At 51.7% G+C, this 16511-nt stretch overlaps 6 protein-coding genes across 6 annotated transcripts; 2 read left to right on the top strand and 4 right to left on the bottom strand.

The window, feature by feature from the left end:
- Positions 1-1340: 1340 nt before the first annotated feature.
- On the bottom strand, positions 1341-3315 carry K460DRAFT_358387 (MFS lactose permease-like protein; the record flags this gene model as incomplete). The annotated part of the gene is made up of 3 exons (XM_040932099.1): positions 1341-1676; positions 1808-3118; positions 3169-3315. 3 exons carry the CDS (start codon positions 3313-3315, stop codon positions 1341-1343), a joined length of 1794 nt encoding a protein of 597 aa, XP_040784221.1.
- A 1819-nt stretch (positions 3316-5134) lies between these two features.
- Positions 5135-7346, bottom strand: K460DRAFT_293476 (Metallo-dependent phosphatase; the record flags this gene model as incomplete). The annotated part of the gene is made up of 3 exons (XM_040929421.1): positions 5135-5596; positions 5733-5885; positions 5937-7346. The coding sequence occupies 3 exons, from the start codon at positions 7344-7346 to the stop codon at positions 5135-5137; spliced, it is 2025 nt and encodes a 674-aa protein (XP_040784220.1).
- Positions 7347-8999: 1653 nt separating this feature from the next.
- On the bottom strand, positions 9000-10711 carry K460DRAFT_293901 (aldehyde dehydrogenase-like protein; the record flags this gene model as incomplete). Its single annotated transcript, XM_040929460.1, has 5 exons — positions 9000-9032; positions 9082-9284; positions 9337-9728; positions 9774-10523; positions 10584-10711. 5 exons carry the CDS (start codon positions 10709-10711, stop codon positions 9000-9002), a joined length of 1506 nt encoding a protein of 501 aa, XP_040784219.1.
- Positions 10712-11323: 612 nt separating this feature from the next.
- K460DRAFT_358384 (uncharacterized protein) lies at positions 11324-12115 on the top strand (the record flags this gene model as incomplete). Its single annotated transcript, XM_040932098.1, has 1 exon — positions 11324-12115. The coding sequence occupies one exon, from the start codon at positions 11324-11326 to the stop codon at positions 12113-12115; it is 792 nt and encodes a 263-aa protein (XP_040784218.1).
- A 179-nt stretch (positions 12116-12294) lies between these two features.
- K460DRAFT_291750 (uncharacterized protein) lies at positions 12295-13566 on the bottom strand (the record flags this gene model as incomplete). The annotated part of the gene is made up of 2 exons (XM_040929309.1): positions 12295-13213; positions 13418-13566. 2 exons carry the CDS (start codon positions 13564-13566, stop codon positions 12295-12297), a joined length of 1068 nt encoding a protein of 355 aa, XP_040784217.1.
- A 786-nt stretch (positions 13567-14352) lies between these two features.
- K460DRAFT_170891 (uncharacterized protein) lies at positions 14353-16458 on the top strand. The gene is made up of 2 exons (XM_040926959.1): positions 14353-14526; positions 14578-16458. Exons 1-2 carry the CDS (start codon positions 14492-14494, stop codon positions 16154-16156), a joined length of 1614 nt encoding a protein of 537 aa, XP_040784216.1. The 5' UTR covers positions 14353-14491; the 3' UTR covers positions 16157-16458.
- Positions 16459-16511: the final 53 nt, after the last annotated feature.

Here is a 16511-nt window from a genome sequence, read left to right as displayed (position 1 = left end):
TGTGGCATGTTCAGTCACCCCGATAGGATCCACACTTTCCACGTCTTGCTATAGTACGACTTGTAGCGAAGCTACTGTATGCAAGTCTGCGGGTACGACGACGACTTCAAGAAGTACTGTCGGTTGCCCTGTAGCTTCGTCTTATGGTCCTTGGTACGGCGATAACGCTGACGCTGCAGAGGCAGTTAGGTTGGGCGACGGTGGCTATGGAGGTTACATCATCGGCTCAATGAACCCAGCGCCACCCCCACCAGTCACCAGCTTCATATCGTGCGCGCATCAGAATCAGTCTCCAGGGCTAGGTATCACATCAGGCTACTGCGTTTGTGACGAGTCCACCTTCTCAGAGTTGCTTGCCACACAAGTCACTCCATATAACTACTGTGGATACACCGCAAAGCCAACGCAAGCAATCACTGTCACGAAACAAAAGTCGATTTCGACTGATGTCCCTCACTGTCGCGTCTGTACCTATATTGGACATAATCAGGACTGTACCTCCTTGACAAGCTGTACTCCGAAGCCGACTGAGACGCCTAAGCCTAAGCCTAAGCCACGATGCGTCACAGCTCATATCTTCATGAATATGTGCGCTTTCGGGGGCGATTTGTTAGTTATTCGGCTCTGGGAACGAGGCGTCTTGACTTGCAAGACTGGCGACACCAAGCAGTTGGCATCTGACAACACCAAGTACAGCTTCACCTGCGATAATGGTGCTTCTGCTGTGGCGGAAAATTTTGGTCGGAGGCTGTCTTTCAAAGCGGCTGATGGCTGGGAGATGGACATTCCGCAGAAGGATGGCCACAAAATGAAGTATCAATGTGGCACTACTGGAGTTAACGAACGTCCAATCTGGGGCTCGCAATATGAGATTGTCTTTGCTAATAACGAATGTGATGGTTGCCCAACAGCAGAGCTTTGCGATTATCAAAGCTCCTGCAAATTTGATGGATCGTGTGCCTAAGGATAAGGTAGTAGGTAGAGCAAGCCAACAATCGCGAGAGATTGCGAGACTCCAGAGATCTGGAGCAACAAGTGCGGACCTGCATGCTAGGCGTGATCATCAAGAGGCTTGAATAGAATTTCACAAACCATGTTGATCTAAACTTCCAGAGATGCCCTTCAATAAAGTTTTACAAGAGTAAAATGGTGAAAAGAAAGGGCTAAATACAACCGAGATTGACGAACTGACTACACTAAAGCGCCAAATACGAGTAGGAATTTCAACAAAAGTAAACTAAGAAATTCATTGTCTTGTCATAACAGCGGGGTATCCAAATCCAAATGCTATGCCATACCACGCCATGCCGAACCCAAGTCCAAAAACATATCCCAACCCCCTATCTATCTAGGACCGAATTCCCAAACCCCACCATCTCATACCTCCCCCCTCTGCCCACCATTCTGCCCCCATCTAACCTACTCTCAACCACCATATCGAACCTCTGCGGGTGTTCCCCACCGCCCCCTATACCGTCCTCTTTATCCAGCATCTCGGTAACGCCACGGCCATTTCCATGCATGATGATGCGAGTTTTTGACAGCGAGGCTTTGACCGGCCGTCTGGCTTTGAAAATATCGCCCAACTCTTCGAGGGTGCGGCGGCGGGTCTCGACGAAGAAGAAGTAGATGAAGATGAATTCGAATATGTCCCAGAATATGAAGAGGAAGTAGTACTTTTTGAAGATGGAAGTTAGCGATAGAGTGTGCGCGAGAGCGTGAGTGTTGTGAATACGGGATTAGGTAAAAGGAAGAAGTGTGAAGAAAACAAGGATAGATGAGCGACGAGAAAAGAGCAATAACATACCTTCCACCCCGCCCCCGAAAACGCAATGCCCGTAACAAAAGTATTATAAAAATTCGCAATATTGACCCAGAAGTTATAAAACGCCATGCCCTTGGCGCGACTCTCATACCGCAGACATTCAACAGGATACAGCTGCTGCAGCGGTGTGTACCCCGTAGAATACACAAAGCCGAAGATGAAGATGAAGGCAATCACTGCTCGCGCTTGTCCCGGCCGCTTGATCTGCGGCGTCCTGTTTTCTCCGAGGATGGGCTTACCGTCGGGCCCTGTGACGAGGTTTGTTGCTACGAGGGCGCAGACGATGGCGAAGATGCCTACGAGTAGGGCGGTCGAGACGAGAAGCTGGGGTCTCCTGCCCCATTTGTCTGTATAAAAGGCGCCGAACATGGCTCCAGCAAAGGAAACGACGTTCTGCATGCCGTTGTAGAGGAGACGGGTGTGGTTGTTTGTAATGCCTGCGCCTTGCAGCATGGTAGGGTAGTAGTAACTCACAGGCCCGTTTCCAGACCACTGTCCAAAGAATGCCATGCTCAATACTAGCATGGTTCGATACCGTGCTTCGCGCGAGTTGAACAGCTCCGAGTAGTCCCACCACCGCTTGTCGGACCCCGTAACGCTGATGTCTTCGACCATTTCCTTGTATTCGAGCTTGACAATGGGCGAGTCGCGGTCTCCTTCGCCATGGAAACGCGCCATGGTATCCAGCGCTTCTTCGTGTCGGTCGTTTGCGATGAGCCAGCGCGGTGTTTCGGGCAGGAATGGACTGCATACTAGCACTGTGCCTGCGAAGATCATCTGCAACCAGATGGGTATACGCCAGGACTGCGAGCCGGCAATCTGCGAGGTGCCGTATGGTACAAAGGATCCCGGTATGCCACCGACATACCAGAACGTGTTGAAGATACCCGTACACACGCCGCGGTAGGTTGGGTGTGCCATCTCAGACACGTAGGCTGGCCCTGCAGTCGATGTGATAGCGACGCCAAATCCGAGGATGAAGCGTCCGCCCATGAAGCCTCCTAGGTTGCTGCATGTTGCTTGGACGCAGGCGCCTACGATTATAATGGACGTCCCGATGAACATGCCCCATTTCCTTCCTCGAAAGTCGGTAGCGGGGCCCGCAACGAAGGATCCAATCAGATTCCCTATAGTATATATAGCGTATACAATGCCGGTGGTCGGTGTTCCTTCGTCGACATCGAAGCCGAAGTACTCGCGATATTGGTGGTAGCTGTTGATTGCGCCCATCAGGGACCCGTCGTAGCCATTTATACAGGAGTTGAGTGTAGCGATGAAGAGGCAAAGATACAGCTACCATCATGATTAGTTGTGGAAGTAAAGATATCGTGGGAACTACTAACCTTGAACATGGCACTCGTCCATGGCGAAACGCCAGCTTTCGCAGTAGCATCTGCGAGCGCAACATTCTGCACTTTTCGAATATCGGCTGTGCCGTTGCTGCGCTCTGTGTGCGAGGTATGCACATCCCTCTTGTGCCTGTGGTCCATCTTCGCAACTCCAAATATTGATATCCCCCGAGAAGTAGGACAACAAGGTTTACCGAAGGGCACGACAAACGCCGAAGAAACAAAGTAGTAAGCTCGTCTTCATGCCCGAGCCAACGGACAACGTCAGCATGGCCGCAACATAAGCCAGTTCAAGTAGTACCCGGGTGCTGGGTGCTGGGGTATCGGCGCAGTGATATAAACCCCATCCACGCGACCACCAAATGCAGATCTCCTCGCCCGTAGAGAACCAAGCATCTAATTCCCGGTTCAAGTGCAGATTTGACATGGATGAATCAAACGTGCACCGCACCAAGAGCCCATGTCAGCGGTTGATGACCGGGTATATGCAGACGTGCAGCTCGCTTAACCTGGAGGCTTGCCGTGAGTCTTTCAATTGGGGTGCGTGAGATGAGGGGTCCAAGAAGGGCGTGGTGTCGTGGCCATCCTGCAATCGAAGCATACCGGAACAGGGTGCTTTCTTATGCGTAAGGTTGGAGGTGAAGTTGGTGGTGGTGTTGCCTTGGGTGATGGTCGAATGAGCAAAGTGCAATGGCAAGTCCTCCTCCGTACGTCTCGCAAAAGACCGTATTCCCTTTCTATTCGTGACCTAAAGAGAGGAAATGACTGTGTCTCCAAGGCCACCTGCCGTGCCTCAAAGGATGCGCTTGGCCTCGCAACCCTTCTTTCGTTCAGAACCGATTAGTGCGCCATCATGCGTCTTTCCGAAATTGCGCTGCCGCTAAGACACGGAGAGAAAAGTCCACGAAAGAGACAAACATCTAATAGCCAGCCGTTGACGCCATCAGGTGATGATAACGTGCTGGGATTGTTGCGGTGGGAGCGTTGAGCGGCTGCGGTGCCGCTGCTCCGTAGCCCCAACGCAGCTAGCGGAGGGAACACCCGGGGAAGCATGGTTCCCCAGCTTCCAAACACCTGTGAACCATCTTTTCATCTTCTGTCCGCTTCCTGTGGAAATAATTGTCTGCTTAATTTCTCTGCCGACTGGGGAATACCGAGAGACAGTCTTTCGATCTATGGCCTGAGCTCAATCGGTGCATGGTCCATCCAGCCTTGCCACTGGCGTGGGAATAGATGAATTATCCATATTGCCCTCCCCTCACTGCCGACATGAACCGCACGATTGACCAGCATGCTATACGTGCCAACATCGTTCACGTTTTGTGATCAGTGATGTCTTCTTATCTGTTACACTCGGCACGTCATTAGCGGTTGAGTTAGCCCAGATCTGGGGCGGAACCAAGTTTGGCTTCAATACAGCGATCGTGTAGAGATGATGGGGAGCCGAAAATATAAAAAAAAAAGACAATACAACATCATATCAGTAACAAAGTCGATTCTCCAATCTAGATATATAGCCACCAAACCACGTCAGTCACCAAACCCACCAACAAGCAGTGAAACCCGTCATGCTCGAAGCTCTGGTTGATCGCATACAAAGCCGATAGAGACAACATGACAGTATGCTATACATTTGAAGAGTCCAATTATTGAAGGAAACCGTAAAATTTTGCATGTTCGAAAAGTAACCAAGTCCGACTCCGGGAAGGTTGAGACAATGCTGCCGATGACGCCACGCCAGTCGATCTGTCGCATCATGTGCGAGTCGAAAATAGGGGAAGGAAAAACAAGAGAGAAGAGTTGTTGAATTATCCGCGAATAAGCAAGAAGGTGGAAAGCAAATAAGGGACCGTGATAGCGAGCAACGGGACTCCTAAGTATAGACGGAGATGCGCCAGGTTCTCGTGGAAGGAGTCCGAAGAGAGCTCTTCGCCATATCAAAATGACAAAGCTAGTCCTGCTATGGCATCCCTTCAGGGTAGACACAGTCAAGAGCATGATCGGATGAGAAGAAGCCGATATGATCCGCAAGCGTTCTGGGCAACGTGGACTCCCACATAGCTCGTTGTTCGTCCAAATTCCGCTGGCGTCGCTCCTCGTTTTCCAAGTCAAGCTGCTGTATACTCTGCAGAAACGATGTTGTGCTAATAGTACCAGCAGAACTCCAGGGCTCACTCAATGTATTCGCCCTAACGTGGCCAATCTTCTTGGGTGGAGGCGTCGCCACACCATCGCCTTGAGCGCCAAGTTGTTCCAATCCAGGCCTCTTCCGCACTCGTCGAAGCCTTTGAGAGAGACGCCGCTTGTCAGGCTCATCCGCCGTCTTGTATCTATCTTCCAAGCCAAAGTGTTCTTGGTCCTGTGGCAGTGTTGCGCTCTTCGCGATAATCGGAGATCCAGCGGACGCATTACTATCGCCACCCTACGCAAAGAGTAAATTGTTAGTAACTTTGAGGGGCATATTGTGCGGGCTGAGCGAAAGTCAGTACGGATGCAATATAGCGATAAATGGCCCTGAAATGTGCAAAAGTTCAGTAACCATCATGTGTGATACGTACTGGTGAGTTGAGCATGCTCTGGCGCTTGTTTCTGCTCTTCTTGATGTGACTTTTGAGCGCACTGGAGTCGAGGGGCTTGAGGAGCTCAAAACTACAGAGCAACTCTCCCGAGACGGACATGACGGCTCCCCAATTGTCGAATTCGCCGCAATACTGTCCGACGTTAGCGAACACTCGAAAACTCATCCGGCATGAAATGCTTACATTTGGTGCTGAGAACACGGTGACTAGGACCCTATCGGTGAAGAACTCATAGCCATCTTCCACCACCATGTGTGCTCGGCAGACAAGATCAAAGTCATGCCTTTGCAGAAATTCCATGATGACCTTCTTTCCAAAACAATAACTGACACCCCGCTCATTGGATTCCCAATCGTTCTCCATATCTGCCGGATCGCTCCATAGGAGATCATTAAGCAGGCCGTAGTCCGGAACATCTGTAGGTCGTGCAATCTGCCTTATGTCATCCATGTGGGACAAGCTTGGAGAAAGCCCACCGTGTACACAGAAGATCTTTTGTGCTACGATAGCCGCAATAGGCAGGGTATTGAATGTGTCCACAAAGGCCTTCCAGACCTTGATATTACATCTTCTCTTGCACTCGTCGTAGAAGCCGTATACACGTGTAACGTTGGCGCACTCGTGGTTGCCGCGTAGGAGGAAGAAGTTTTCGGGAAACTTTAGCTTGTAACAAAGTAGTAAGAGGATTGTTTCTAAGCTCTGCTTGCCGCGGTCGACGTAATCGCCGAGGAACAAGTAGTTGGAGTTTGGAGGGAACCCGCACATTTCGAACATGCGGATCAAGTCAGTATACTGTCCGTGGATATCGCCCACAATCTTCACCGGGGGTGAGAGCTCCAGCAGCGCAGGTTGGCTCAGGAAGACCTCGCGTGCTGCCGAGCAAATCGCGAAGATCTCGGCGTTCTTCAGGCTGACCGTCTTGGTGACTTTGCCGGCGTAGGCTGCATCTAGCAATCGTTGGATCATGTCGTCGAGATCCATGGTCTTTAGCGCGCTGATTTCCATGGGCGAACCTGACCCATCAGTCGGGGCTGGGGGCTCGGGAAGTCTGGGTATCGGCTGGCCTTTTTTCTGCAAGATGGACTCGCCCGGTTGAGCAGAGGCTAGTGGAGGTGGGACTCCCGTTGGCGGTACATCTGAGACGTAGTCGACCTCGCCACTCCGCTGAGCCTTGCTAACTCCTTCATGCCCTGTTGTTCCGAGTGTTGCACCGTGTACAGGCGAGGGCGGGGGTTGCGGCTCGTCTGATGGCGAGTCAAGTTTCTCTGCTGGCTCAGCACCAGCGTCTAACACCGTTGAGGCAGTCGAGCCTCGTCGCGATCCTCTGGTTCCACGACTCTTGTCGGATTTGGTGGAAGCTGCATCGGATTTATCTGGTTTGCCGTTGACGTCGCTGATGTTGGCGACGGAATTGCGCGGGCTGTCGGTCTTTGTGCCTGGGATCTTTGATTTGATCGAATTGCGCAGCGAGCGTGTCGATTCTTTGGTGTCGGATCTTTCCATGGAGCGGTAGTACTCGCGGCCGAGCGGTACGCCATCGGTGCTACCCTTGTCGCCTTTGTCCTTTTTGTTGCTGGACTGCTGGTTACCCATGTTGGGGGTCGTGTGCCCAGTGCGAGGATGGGGAGGCGCACAGAGTGTCTATGTTTCTTGCACAGGTTGTCTTGTCGGTTTTGGTACGAGGGAAGGAAAGCAGTGGCGGAGTTAAAGGTGTGTAAGAGCGAGGCGGTGATAACCTGCGTGCCTTCCCCGACTTCAGAAGCGACGACGGCAGCTGCGGCCGCGACCTCAAGGGGTGTGTAGAATTGGTAGGTATGCTACGCGAGAAGCGTGTATTAGGGCGGTCGGAAGAGGCGAGAGAGAAAGGCAAGGAAACGAGCCTCCGTCGGCGCGGTCGTTATCTGCTTCGACGGACACTGGCCGTTCCAGGCAAGCGTAGGGGAGGCGACGGGGGAGGGATCGTGTTCCCGCTTGCGCGCCAGAGCGGTGGTGTGCAGGCGGAGCGGTGGGTGAGGTGGCTCACGACGTGGGCACGAGGCTCATGGGGGCTGGACAAGTGGTGGTGGTGGTGATGATGGTGATCTCAAGCTCTATGCAGCCAGGGCGGGGACAAGCTGCGAGCTACCAGAGGGTGTAAGCCGCAACACCTTAGTCAGGTTGGGCACCCGAGCAGTGACACGGTGGGCGAGTGGGCGTTACCGGTCTTTTTGCGAACCGGTGAATAGAAAGCGTTGGAAGCTGTGCTAGCGGACGAACGAGCGCAGGCTAGTCGATCGAAGCCCAGACGGCCGCGAGGTGGTGGAGGCGAGAGAGCACGACGTGGTCGGCAAGAGAGAGGTGCTTGCAGCGAAACGTGTCTCCTAGTGCTGTGCTAGTAGACGGTGTTGGCGGAGGGGGCAACGATGAAGAGAGTCTTTGCGCAGCGCAGCATGTAGCGAAGATGGACGTTATCCGTGATTTGCCAGCGGAGAGGTGACTGAGAACGCGCGCCAAGATAACGGACAAGGATGACGCTCTCAGCCTGGCTTTCGGGGCACACAAGGCAAAGCCGCATTGGTGTCACCAGCCTGGACACGTCTTTGCAAAGCATAGCATAGCATATAGGCCACAGCTCCACCACCGACACTTGACATGACAGCCACGAAGTGCTTCGCCCCCAGACGTGCCAGATTGAGGGGGAGGGCTGTTGATCGACTTCGCAAGCAGAGCCGCTTCCTGCGACCCCACGAACGACATTTGTGGATCCACCATCTGCAGTCCACCAAAGCCAAAGGATTTTCAATAGAGTATTTCGCAGAGACACCTTCTTCAAATCAGATAAGCTCTCACACTATTTGGTCTCACTCCGTTCCGCGTCCGCGAGTGTGTCGTGGTCAGTTACCTGCCTCGCTACGCTTGGGGGACGTGAGACACAGATATGTCGCGGCCCAACCTCATTCATCATAGCACTATCACACAGATCGTAGGAATCTCTGAGCTCACAAAGACAAACTCCATTGGCTGGGAGGCTTTGTTTGAACGTCAATTGGCAAACATTGCAAAAACTGTAGGGAAGCTTCTTTATTTGAATTCGCGATGACATACCACTCTCGTCCAAGACGTTGGCGCCAAGGGCGGAACCCGATGACAAGGCCTTGGTTCATAGCGTGACCTGGAAAGCTCGTGGCGTTGTAGTTTGTGCCCCTTAGCCAGACTGTCTGCGTATATCAACTGCCAGAATTAATGTTATCGTGTAGTATTTCGCCCCTAGAGTCTGTTGCCGAGGTTCACGTGAATGGCCTGTTTGGTTAGCATCTGGCGGATAATTACTGCAGAGAGGGTACCGTACCTTTCTGTTGGTATAGGCTTCAAGCCCAGCCTCGCCCAGCTCCCTGCCAATACCGCTCTGCTTCACGCCTCCAAATGGAATCCGACTGTCACAGTCGTTGCTTGAATTGATCCAGACCATACCCGCCTCGATGTCTCTAGCCACACGATGGGCCTTTGTAATGTTCTCTGTGAAGACTGCTGCTCCCAATCCGTACGTTGTGTCTGCCAAGTTAGTACAAACATCCCTTGCATTCCAGAAGAGAACACTACATACCGTTGGCGCGCCTGACGGCCTCTTCCTCCGTCTTGAACGAACTAATGACGACAAACGGACCAAAGACCTCCTCGCGGTAGATCTTCATGCTGTCGGTCACGTTTGTGAAGATGGTTGGCGAAATGAAGAAGCCCTTCCCGCCGGCATTCTTGTGAGGCTCCCCTCCCGCTACTAGCGTAGCACCCTCGGATTTTCCAGATTCAATATACGACAGCACCCTCTCGAACTGGGCCTTGGAGACCTGTGGGCCTTGGTACGTGTCGTCTTTGAAGGGATCTCCTACCACCGAGCCAGTTGATACTTGGTCTTTGAATGCTGCAACAAACTTGTCGTATATGCCTTCCTGTACCAGCACCCTGGAGGTGGCGCTGCAGACTTGACCCTGATTGTACCTGCACAAGTCAGCGATGTTATCAAATGAGGTAATTGCGACTTACATGATGCCAAGATGCGACCACTTCACAGCTTGATCGAGATCCGCATCATCAAAGACCACCAGCGGTGACTTTCCCCCCGTTTCTAGGGTAATGTTCTTCATGTTGAGAGCGGCCATCTTCATGACCTCTTTCCCGGTAGCTGTTGATCCGGTAAAGGCAATCTTATCGACGTCGGGATGAGAAGCAAGGGCTGCTCCAGCTTTTCTTCCCTCACCATTGATGAAGTTGATTACACCTGGTGGGAATCCAGCTTCCTTCACGAGGTTGCCGAGATACAAGATTGAGAGCGGCGTCTGCTCTGCTGCCTTCAACACCACCGTGTTGCCGGTGCATAGTGCGGGTCCTAGCTTCCATCCTGCCATAGACAGAGGATAATTCCACGGAATGATCTGTCCGCAAACACCAAGCGGTTCCCGCACAACATAGGCTAGCTTGAGGGGGGAGGTATCGATAACCTGCCCATGAATCTTGTTTGCATATCCTGCGTAGTACTTGATGGTGTTGACGATATCGGGCAAGTCATCGGCCAGCGAGACAGAGTATGGCTTGCCGTTGTCCCACGTCTCGATGGTCGCCAGTAACTCCTTGTTCTCATCGATCAACTGGGCGAATTTGTAGAGCAGTTCCGCTCGAGCATTGGTATCAATGTCTCGCCATTCAGGACTCTTGAAAGCTTTTCGTGCTGCTGCAACCGCAAGGTCGACATCTTCTGGACCTGCGGCGTAAACTGAGGCAATCTCGCTCTCGTCACTGTCTGCTTGTTAATCGATCCTGTAATGCTTCGAGAGTCCATCACATGACGCGACATACCTAGGATTTATCGAAGTGATGGTCTCGCCAGACTTGGACTTGACAAACTCGTTGTTGATGAACAGCCCTCTTGGTTGCGTATATTTCTGGCCGTTTGGCGCCGTGAGTTCAACGAATAGGTCAGACATGTTGTTTCCAGGAGTATAGCTTCTCTGAAAGGTATTCCGCGATGTCTTGAAGTTGTTCCGCACAGGAGTATGGAATGGGATCAATGAGAAGGAGCGAGATGAAGCTCTGGCAAAAGAGGCGTAAAGACAGGACATGCTCTTGGCCGGGTGAGGAGATGGCGAGCTATCTATCGGTTACTGGCATGCTTGTCGGCTTCCCAATGGTGGTGGGACCCCAGGTGCCCGCGATACCGGTACATACCTATGACGATAGGGCTAAGCCGCGTACAGATGCCTCTTTCGGCATCTGTTCCCCACCCATCTAAACGCCTATCATGTGCATCTTGTCCTTTTGTTACCTCATCGGGGGCTTATCAGATTTGTGAGTCGCAGTTCCTTATATACAATGGCCGCGGGAAAGCCGTGCCCAGGCGATGTCATGTCGCGACGCGTCGCTGTCGTTCTTGCGGAGCTACCCCGCCATCCACCACCCATCTCAAGCTTGACGCGCTGCATTAGGCTGCGTTTTCGAGTCTTTCATTACCATGCTAACCGATCACTACCATCTAGCTGAAGTATCACAGCGGAAAAATTGATACTATCTCTTCCTCTCCATCGCGTAAGCCACCGACCATGGACATGGACGCAGACCCTCCCTTCAACGCACCCCACGACCCAAGCCGCCCCGACGCCGCGATAAACGTTACCCAATCCCTCGAATATTGGAACAGCGTCTCCTCAGATGTGAACGGCATGCTGGGCGGCTTCCCGCAAACCACGCGCATCGACCTGCAAGGCTCCTCCAATTTCCTCACCAAACTACGGCGCGGAAAGGCACAAGCTTCGAAACAACCTCTACCACCTTTGGAGCGAGCTGCAGACTGTGGCGCGGGCATAGGGCGGATAACGAAGGGGTTATTATTGGGCGTAGCTAGGAAGGTGGATATCGTGGAGCCGGTGAAGAAGTTCACGGATGAGCTGGTGCAGAGTTTGGGGAACGGGGAGTACGCTGGTGATGGAGAGAACAAGGAGGGTAAGGGCCAGGTTGGAGAAGTTATAAACTTGGGGCTGCAGGATTGGATACCAGAGGTCGGCGCGTACGACCTCATATGGAATCAATGGTGTGTGGGACATCTTACCGATGCACAGTTGGTTGTCTATCTGCGACGGTGTAAGGATGGACTCGTACAAGCGAAAGAGGGCGACGAGGGGAGGAACAGCTGGGTGGTCGTCAAAGAGAATCTGTCTACGGATATCGCACACAAGGATATCTATGATGAGGAGGATTCAAGCGTTACGCGGTCTGATGACAAGTTCAGGAGGCTGTTCAAGCAGGCGGGCTTGAAGATTGTAGCGACGGAGCAGCAGAGAGGCATGCCCAAAGAGCTGTTCCCCGTCAGGATATACGCGCTGCGGCCGGAATGAGCATACCAAATGCGTACAACTGAACGAGTTTAAAGGCGTGTTCTTTGTAGAGAAACGTTCTGATACCCCAATAAGCTTGATGAAGAAATGCATTCATTCTGGTACTCCGATGCTGTATTCAACCTTAAAACGTTGTGTCATACCCTCCCATAACGCCGCCCGATGTGGTCTTGCCTCTCCTATTGTCCCGTTACCTCCCCAGAACTCATAAACTTGTGCATAAACCCTAAAGGCAACACGGGCAGTCCGGGTATAGCTTGATGCACCGCAGGCCTGGCAGGTACCGCAGCGCGTAGAGCCAGAGGTGTAGCCTCTGGTACAGGTGCTTCAGCTGGCTCCGGCGCCTTGGATGTTTCCGGGGCTCCAGACGTGTCCATGACATCCTCAAAGTCATCTTCATCTTCATCCTCTTCGTCGCCGTCGCCATTCTCACTATCTGGGGTCTCGCCCTCCTCACCACCTTCTCCATCACCCCCATCTCCGCCGTAGTCCTCCGGGTATTTATTCCTCAGGTACTGCTGATCAAACGCTTCTTGATGCGCATGCTGCCATAAGTCTAGAATCTCGTCTTCGCCGAGCGTACCCCTTGCACGCTTCGTCGGCATCCGCTCAACGCCATCATCATCCGCATCGTCGTCCTCATCACTGCTATCATTGTCTTTCTCATCCTTTGCGTCGGCTTTCTTGGGCTCTATACCCCACTCACTCGGCACATGCGCAAACTCACTCGCTTTCCTTATCCGCGCCTCCACCCACTCCTCCTCCTTTGGTTCCAACCTCTTCCTCAACATGGTATTTGCCATGCCCGCCCCTACACCCATGATGGGAAACGGCGCCATGGGAAATGGATGCAGCGCCTTGATCCTCTCCGCCTGGCCATTAAATGGTGTATCGCGGTAGATCGTCTTGGGGAACTCCTTGGAGACCAAGACGGGTGTCCCATCGGGGTTGAGAACGGGATTACCATTGTCGTCGTGTTTGGGTACCTGGCGCGTTTCCTGGGTGATTTCGCTGCTGTGCTTGTAACCGCCATGTATGAGCGTGGAGAAAGACGATATGTAGGTTGTAACTAGGCTTGTTGTGCGGTGAATTTGTGGCCTAGAATGCGGTCAGATGCTGAGTTTTGGGGTTGCAAGGAGCATTACTGCCTGAGATTTTGAATAAACCCATCATGTGACAAACAAACAGAAATGACGTTGTGAGATTAATTGGAAAGGCGAGAGCAATGACAAGAGGAAGTGAGTGTGGATGATCGAAAAGGCAGCTGAACTACAGAACAATATCAACATCACGGTCACTTACCAGTCTACAGTCTCTCCTCTAGACATCTTAAACTCCATCTCTGCCTTCAACTTGTCCAACACCGCAATCATAGGCAGGAGTTGGCGGCGCAGCTGATCTAAGACCCTCAGGTCCTCCCGATCTGGCGCCCCCATGAAGTTTTGGTTCATCTTGCTGCCCTCCTTGCTCCTCCAGTCTGCTCAAATTTCAGTTCTTAAGGTATTTATTCCGGTTAAGGAGCTAGTTGGGGTTTCTGGTTATGGTTGTTGCGAGATGTAGGCGTTTTGTGTAGTAGGTGGAGCTGGAAGGTTATTGGTTTGAGCGCGGGCTTGTACTAAAGAGGAAAGGCCTGCTTGGCGTGACCAAGAACAATAGAGTTTTAACCACGGTTCATTGTGGCATTACTGCACTTCAACATGTTCAGATTTCAACCTCCTGCCCAGGTGAGTTCATTTTTGCAAATACATCTAGTCGCTATTCGAACATGGACTTGCGTCATCAAAGTTGCTACTAACTGCTGACATTCTCCGCACTCAGACTAATTTCACAGAACCAGCGATAGCTCAACTAGGGCGTAGGCGCTTTGGAAATCCTCTTGGACTGCTGACATCGTGCTTTCTAGTATGCACCCAAACACTGTCGAATCCCTGATGCTAGTTCTTCCTTAGTTGTAACCCTTTTGTAACCTAACCCAAGTGCATGGGCATTGAGGATCATATCTTCTCTGTTGGGTCTCCTACGTGCTATTAGAGTCAAGGTATCGTGTAGAACGTGTCGTGTATTGCTTGAATTGCCCATGTTGTTCAGCATCTTCATCCAGATCCCTTCATCAGACTCACTAGTTCGTGGATAGATCGGTCTCACTCTCACTTCCAATCGATCTCTGCCACACTGATCATAAGATTCGAAAACAACCCCGCCTCTCTAGAATCGAGTTCCATAACTTTACCATAAACTTGATTACTTAAGCTGTGCCTATTATCACTCACTCAACGTCCTATTGTAGGTTGCGTGTGGCTGCCTAGTGGCTGGCGTTATCGACATCGATAACTCTCTCACCCTGAAATTTCTCACTCGCTACTACATCACACGATCATGGCAACCACCAGCCTACAATCTAATTGGAAGAAGTATGATATGCCTCCTTGGCCCATAGATACTGTATCTGCTAACCGTCTAAGAAAATATCGCACGCGGACACTGTCGAAAGCCCAGGGCGGTACTGTCTGTACCATGGCCGTGTCGACCACCTTCATCGAAGTTTCTCGGCCACTACCTGCACCGGTATACTCAGCCCACCAAGACCTGGACTTCAACGACGACCGCAAGATATGGTCGACCCGGCACATTGAGGAGCACCCATTCGTCGAGACTATCCGCATGGGTGTCTTACAATATCGACTACAATCCGCATCTCACTTTGATGTATCCATTGAAGTACACCAGACTAGAAGCTCAGAGTATGCTGGCAAACCGATACAGCTTATACCTTCGTTCAAGATAGAAGTGCTTTTCCATGACTTCAACAACCAGAAACTATACCGGATCTGCCGCCTCAAGCCCCGCAGGAGTTCACGCAAGGTGCATAAAGTTCTCGCTGCTCACATACAAGTTCGCGAGTATGACAGAAACGTATCGCTACACGACTTCCTCAACGTCAATTTCCCGATTCTGCAAGACCCAGTCAAAGCTGAGACTCTACACGCGTGGTGGAGCGAGAACGGCAAGACGTTCAATTGGATAGGACTACCCACGGAACTGAAAGAGCGAATCATTCAGTCTTGCATGCACCGAACTCACGAGCCCGGCAATGGTCACCGCTCGCTGCAATATCCCCGGAAGCGAGATCGACGACGATCAGGTCCTCACGAATTGACCGACATACTTGGAACGTGGTCGCAACTCTTGCGCGTCTCACACCAAGTGCGAGCAATCACTCTCCGCTTATGCTTCGTGGGTAGCAGTAATATGACTTTCAGCAAGGGCCTGTGCGTAGTCGTCCATTCATGCTTCGACTTCAAAGACAGCATCAGGCGCCTAGGAAAGTACTACCAAGTCTTGGAACCAAACAGCGTGCCGGTGGATGACAAATCCCTCACTCTCGCAAAGACATACAAGCGTTTCCCGAAACTATTTCCAGAGCTCAAGCAGTATGCTACCCTCATGCACGGAATCCGACGAGTCTGTCTGCAGATGGGCTTCCTGGATTATCTTCACTTCTTCAAGATCACCGCTGGCGGATTCGAGCAGTACTGGCGATCCTATTACGTGGACTACGAGGCCTTCGAGCAGCTACCCCATCTCAGCGAGCTCCTCATCATCTTACCCGACCCTAGGGGAAGACTAGAGGACAAGTCAACACAACATGGCCCGCCTTTGTTCTACGAAGATTTTGCCTGCCCTCGAATTCTACATCGGTTCATCTACGAGCAGGCTGCTGTGGTTCTGGCACCATATGAGAATGTCAAGATGTATGGCTTCATCGATGAGCTTGAGAAGTTGAGGTTCAATGCGCTACGCCAAAACGCAATCAAGATGCTCAAATTCACCGGTCCGGAACTCTACGAGCTATATGCAGAGGATGGAGGTGGCATAAAGCTTGAGGAGAGGGTCATACCAGGAGTACAGATCCAAGAGAGGGAAGAGATATCCGTGGATTTCCAGCAGCTCGATGCGACCCACCCAAACTTTTGGCCTCCAAAATGCAGGTGTGCGGTGCGGTGCAGAGAAGTCCTCTTAGAAGACCAGTACAACATTTAGCAACAGACTCGTGTTAAGTGCTGCACCTTGCGTTTCCTGACTTCTTGGAGGAAGAGTTGATCATATGACTTCATTTGCTATAAAATTTCATGAGCTACTGCGACAAGGTTCGGCGATTCTTTTCAAAAGAAAATCCAGGATATATACATATACGAGACAATACTCGACGGATACCGTATGGGGATCAGGCTGTACACTGCCAAATCTTTCTGTCCAGGGTCATGGGCGTCAGGTGCATGGGATAATCTCCATATCTTCTTACAAACGATGCTCTTGCTATCTCCGAAAAAGTTTTTTTTCGGCCCTTGCATCTATGAGCGTTTATAAATTACTTTCCCTACTAGGAATCTAAAGA

The sequence above is a fragment of the Cucurbitaria berberidis genome (genome assembly GCF_010015615.1).
Source record: "Cucurbitaria berberidis CBS 394.84 unplaced genomic scaffold K460scaffold_5, whole genome shotgun sequence".
Classification (NCBI taxonomy): Eukaryota; Fungi; Ascomycota; class Dothideomycetes; order Pleosporales; family Cucurbitariaceae; genus Cucurbitaria; species Cucurbitaria berberidis.
Note: the sequence above shows the minus strand (reverse complement) of the source record. Positions and strands in the feature narration are given on the sequence as shown.

Coding starts and splice junctions, on each gene's coding strand:
- K460DRAFT_170891 (XM_040926959.1), top strand. CDS start 14,492: ATGGCAACCACCAGCCTACAATCTAATTGGAAGAA. Junction 14,527..14,577: donor CTACAATCTAATTGGAAGAA/GTATGATATGCC, acceptor TAACCGTCTAAG/AAAATATCGCACGCGGACAC.